This window comes from Montipora capricornis, chromosome 2 (assembly GCF_036669925.1).
Source record: "Montipora capricornis isolate CH-2021 chromosome 2, ASM3666992v2, whole genome shotgun sequence".
NCBI lineage: Eukaryota > Metazoa > Cnidaria > Anthozoa > Scleractinia > Acroporidae > Montipora > Montipora capricornis.
Genome location: NC_090884.1, coordinates 2,113,045 through 2,118,305, shown reverse-complemented (window position 1 = coordinate 2,118,305; position 5,261 = coordinate 2,113,045). Strand labels below are relative to the sequence as shown.

The window sequence follows — 5,261 nt, the reverse complement described above, 5'->3', positions numbered from 1 at the left end:
TCGTATCAGATCCACTGGAACTACTCTCGTATTTGCATGATTCCCGTGTATGTTTCGCCAAATGCATTGCCTGCGAAAATGTCTTTCCACATTTCTCACATGCGAAAGGTTTATGCCCCAAGTGAGTTCGAACGTGATTGTTCAGCGTTGTCGCGCCAACGAATGTTCGCGAGCAGAAACCGCACTTGAAAGGCCGTTCAGTAGTATGGGATGCCACATGCGCGCGCAGTTCTGAAGAATTGTTAAATGTGCTGCTACACTGTCCGCACTGGAAAGGTTTAGACGGCGGTGAAGGACACGCGTGCATCTGTAAAGCAACTCGCTGGGTGAATGTCTTATGACACTGCCGACACTTCCACGAAGTTAACTCACTCACGGCTCGCTGTTGACTTTGTACCACTCTGCTTTCAGAGTTGCTTGCACCACTCACAGAATTACTGACTTCTGCGAATGACCGCTTCTCAGCGAGACCACTTTCAACAGATCCTCGTCTTTGCTTTAGGGAGTTAGTTGGTACCAATGGAGGGAGGTTCTTATGGCTTGTTGGAGAGATTCTTGGATCTGAAACACATTCATCTAAATGTTCAAATTCAGCTTCATGTTGTTTTCTATTTACACTGTAGAATTACATTAACAATATGTATGGAAGATGTTAACACCTCTAGGAATTCTTCAATGTCATGAACGTTTGCGATCATTACTAATCTCCTTACTTGAATTTATATCACGAGGTTTCCGTTTGTTTTCGATGCGACAGACCACAGATGATAATACTTTCCTTGTTAAATTAAAGGTTACATAGTCGAGTTCAAGCGCTCTACTGATTAAGGACGCTGCTAATCACCTCAAAGCAGATAATTTGAAGTAAAATGTAATGCTGGTTTTTCATTGATGAAATCGAAAACTGAAGCACCTGGAGAAAAACCTCAAAAATCAGCCTACTTTATTTTTCATCATTCTGCAGCAGATTATAACCATGGACTTTGCAACCATCCTGTCGACGCACAGAACTCAGTATCTTCTCTTTTTCGTCTCCGATTGAATGACAATCGTTCTAAGTTGATTACTATTGAGCCATTAGCTTACGGAGATCATAATCGTTTACATTCTCGTCATCATGTCGATAAGCTAATGACATCGAGTTACCTTGGTAACTTCTTACAGCAGCTTTGGTTTGGGTTGGTGTATTGGAAAGACAGTTTTCAGATGATGATGTTGCTGATTTTAATGATCTGCTATACTGGTGTGTCTGGTTTGAATCTCCTTGCTTTTTTTCCTGTGGGACTGTAGATGGAATCAAACAAGAGGACGTAAATCACAGAAACATCAATTCACTGACCGTGTAACTGACTGACAGACTCGCTGGCTGAGTTGTTTCCTTTGTATTTAATTTAGTATCAACCGGACCAATGGGGAATTTCCGAGTTCATGGCTGCCTCTTCTTCAAAGCGAGTCTAAGTCAAAGTAGGAAAATTAGTAGAACTAATTACCATCACAAAAACGTCTCGCTTAGAGGGGGCAGACATGAACTCTGAAATGGTCTATTGAATGACTTCCTTCCCATGAAGACTTGCTTGAATGCCCTACTTGCTGACTTTCTAATTGCCTCAGTGGCGGCCTAACCGAGTGCAAGACGGGCTCAATGATTAAGGGACTAAGTGATTGTATCTTAAGTAAACTCTGGAATCGAATAACGATTTCCAGTTAAACTTACCAGTGATTGGTGTGCTACTGGTTGTGTAAACCGCGTCTATTTGAATTCCTAGTGGAATTCCCATGTACATGGGATAATTTTCATCATACCAAACAAGCAGCTCGGTTCCAAAAGTAATGTCCTTAAATGCTCGGTAATAAATGTTTCCGTTGTATTGAAATGCGAAGAGGTTTTGTTCTTCCTGATGCCTCGCGCAGCGAATAAATCGCATCCAACTGGCTGTGTTCTCATCGCTTCCATCAATGTAATATGATAATGTTGTTCCCTCGTAGATCTGTTGAATAAAGAGGGTGAGAAAGTGTTGATACTAACTGGCTTCACTTATGGTGAGATAATGACACCCCTCACACGATAAAGTTGTTATCTCACCTCCCACATGTGTGAAGTATCCATATTTGTTGTAACGTCACAAGGACGGATCCGTCTTCCCTCGTATGGACCAATCCATGTTCCCAACGGAATGTTTTGATTGGTGTAGACACCAAGCTCCCCACCCCCTACACTCGATGGACACAGCTTACATTCCGGAGGTAGTGACTTTCTAGCATAGGGAAGAGCTTTGCCGGTCTGCATCCCAGTGGGTTGCCGGTGCAATGGACATTCTTCAGGTTTTATTGCTAGACAAAAATCGCATATTGAAATGTAAAGAATTTGCGTGTTTTACATCTTGAACATAACTGCACACATTTATTTGTGCCCTTCTTAAAATTATTGTACTAATCGCAGCACTAAGAATTCTCTAAGATCTTTTTTTGGTGGGCACTGAATTTGACGGAAATGGATTTTTGGGTATATTCAGTTGTCCAAGTTTTCAAATTTCTCTTTGATCAACTGAAACCAGTGGTAGTTCAAAGTTATTTCGTATCGTTAGACATCAGTCAAGTGGCAGCTTTGTTTTAGTCTTTTGAATACTTTAGTTTCAAAATCATTGAATTATTGATTCTGTTGATTTGTAACTCCTGTCTTTAAATTAACTTCAGTGCGTACTCAATTTTAATTCTGTGCAGCGCATATCGGCTTCAGCCCAACACACAGCATTGTGCACTTCGCCCTTGATTCCTGACGTCTCGAGAGGGGTCTCTTTTGTAAAAGAGGCGTAGGATACACGGGTCACCGGGCAATATTAATTTCGTGTTGCTTCAACACTGATGCAATTGTCATTGTATAGGAACGTTTTCAGAGAGATGAATCCTTACCCAGACCAGTCTTTTGCAAAGTCGTTTTGTTCATGTAATCAACATTGAATTCTTGCACAGAATTATCTGAGCAACGGATGAAAGATTTTTACGCTTCGTGAAGTCCTTTTAAGTTAATTTTAGAAACCGACATTCCTTTTAGGCCCCCGAGTGCATCTTTCGTCTGCCTGTTCAATGGATTGCTTTTCGAAAATCGAATGAAGGCAATAGTCATGAAATTTAAGGGAGCATTGTACAGACGAATTTTGTCAGTTTGGTTTTACAAGGTAAAAAATCGAGATTTAGGAACATAAAGTTCGGAAACGGTTTAAATTAAATCTCAATTCAGTTAGATGGGATTTGAGAAGTGTCCAACACAATACTGCAAGAGCTTTGCATGGCTGATTTGCTTTTTATTGTGAGAAAAGTCTGAGAAATTAAATATGTTGCGTCGCGCCGAAACACGTGTGAAGACAATTTCTTTCCATTTCAATAGTTCGCAGAAACGTTTGTCGAGTATTTTTCCTGTAACATTTTTTTTAGTTTTAAGCGGTTTTTAGCGAGATTATCGTTCTTGGGAAATCGCACTGTACACGGTTGAGCTGTCAATGAAATGACGGCAAAGTGTCAGTGGCGTGATCGTAAACTCACTGGCCAATAATGTGAACTCGGGTTTTTGAACAAAGCTCAGTGTTGTGGATGGCAGTTAGATAACATGATAATTTGCTGTGTTAACTAATTAATCAATAGGTAAAGTATCGCAAATACGTCTACGTATACTGCATTAATTACCCTAGTGCTCAAGAGTCTGTGCCAACGAAAATTGCCTAATGTCACGCAAGATTGATGGATTACACCGCGCGCGAGTGATCTTGCCTCTCGTGTCCTCGCGCACGCGTGATTGTACGGTTTTTTCATCAAGATAAAGGTACTGTAGAGCAAACCTGTTTGGGTTCCCTCTGTTGCCATGAACTTAGAGGTTCCTTGAATCGCTGGGGTTTTCATGTTCACCTGCTGTGGCTGTGTCTTTCCGTAAAGAACTGAGAACAGGTCACTGGGGCTGATTAATCTTTCTCGGCTTTGTCGTGGAGATTCTGGCTCAAGGTTGGTCGGCACACAAAGTTGGTTTATCTGTGAAAACAAACCATCTCCTTACCTCCCTCAAATGACTTTGTCATTTTAAACTTAGACATTGATCTCAAATGAATTAAATAAACAGGTTTTAGAGCAGAGTTTGATTTACAAGCAAACAAAAATGTCATCTTTCCGATTGAATTAACAATTGGAAGAATAATAAAGAAAATTAAAAACATCCTTCTCATCGAATTTGCTGTGTGTTCAAAATGCAGTAGAATTTAATTTTTATGGAAGTTATTGTGGTCACTTAATCTTAACCCCGCAGTATGAATTCTTAATGAATTCAGTCCTAGGCAAAGCGGAAAATAACATTCATTGTGTAAGAAGTCAGATAAGAACACTTACCAAATCTAACTCCAATCTTCTTTTGGTTTCTTCGCTAAACAAAGACGACATCTTCCCAGTGACTATCGGATTGAAAATTAGTTTTGAACTCAATTGACTCGTCGCACTATCTTGCTAAAATTCTCAACGCAAATGAAGAAGTGGGAGTGATAGTCATTGATTAAGTGTTCGAAAATGCTCTTTTGAGGAAGCTGTCATTTATCCACGCTTGGTTTCCAAAGGAAAGCATTTAAACGAACGTGATTGGTTACCATTTGGGTCTTTCTTGGCCTTTTAACTGTAAAATAATAAAAAAACTCTTCATTTCGTTAGCCTTTCTCTCTGGCCACAAAAAAAATATGTATACCTGGTTAGAGTATTGAACAAACTTAAGTGATCTACAAATGGTCATTACTAAAGCGACTAAATAATCTGTCATTGCTTGTAATTTGTCATCGATTAACATATCGAAACATATTCAAGTTCGCTAGCACATTGTTTGAGAATTTCTGCGGGCGTCCAAGCATAAAGAGTGTTATTGCAAATGAAAACTGATTGAGTTGCCACAAGGAATGGATGATGGTTATTTTGGGTTGTGGTTTCCGATAGAATAATACAAATATTGAAGCTATGTACAAATAGTTGTAGTGACAGTGACAGGTTGCACGAGTTCGAGGGCTCCAGTGGTCACCGATTTATTTGCATGTTGACAACGTATACTGGATTAATGAGCATTTATTTACACCTGTAATGAAATTCTTGTGTTGCTTCAAAGTTGCACAACAAACTTGAGTTGATTGAGAGTCAGCTTGCTAATAGACTAAATCTATCTATTTCTTCAAACTTTGCTCTATTCAGTAACCGCTCGCGGTAACTTCAGAAGGCAGTCTGCACAATGCAAATGAGCTCGA

The 5,261-nt window shown here is 39.8% G+C and overlaps 1 protein-coding gene across 3 annotated transcripts in view; it reads right to left on the bottom strand.

Annotated features, from left to right (window-relative positions):
• The window catches only part of LOC138037704 (putative histone-lysine N-methyltransferase PRDM6), a 5,319-nt gene extending 389 nt beyond the window's left edge, over nucleotides 1–4,930 (bottom strand). The window contains exons 1-7 of one of the 3 annotated variants that reach the window (XM_068883611.1): nucleotides 4,718–4,930; nucleotides 4,372–4,648; nucleotides 3,834–4,020; nucleotides 2,084–2,331; nucleotides 1,715–1,988; nucleotides 1,147–1,284; nucleotides 1–561 (exon numbers count right to left, since the gene is read on the bottom strand). The exon at nucleotides 1–561 is cut by the window's left edge and continues 389 nt beyond it. In XM_068883611.1, coding sequence (XP_068739712.1) covers nucleotides 1–561; nucleotides 1,147–1,284; nucleotides 1,715–1,988; nucleotides 2,084–2,331; nucleotides 3,834–4,020; nucleotides 4,372–4,422 — 1,459 coding nt within the window. In that variant the 5' untranslated portion in view covers nucleotides 4,423–4,648; nucleotides 4,718–4,930. Of the gene's footprint in view, nucleotides 562–1,146; nucleotides 1,285–1,714; nucleotides 1,989–2,083; nucleotides 2,332–3,833; nucleotides 4,021–4,371 lie in introns of all 3 variants that reach the window. The other 2 variants (XM_068883612.1, XM_068883610.1) reach the window with 2 other exon arrangements.
• Nucleotides 4,931–5,261: the final 331 nt, after the last annotated feature.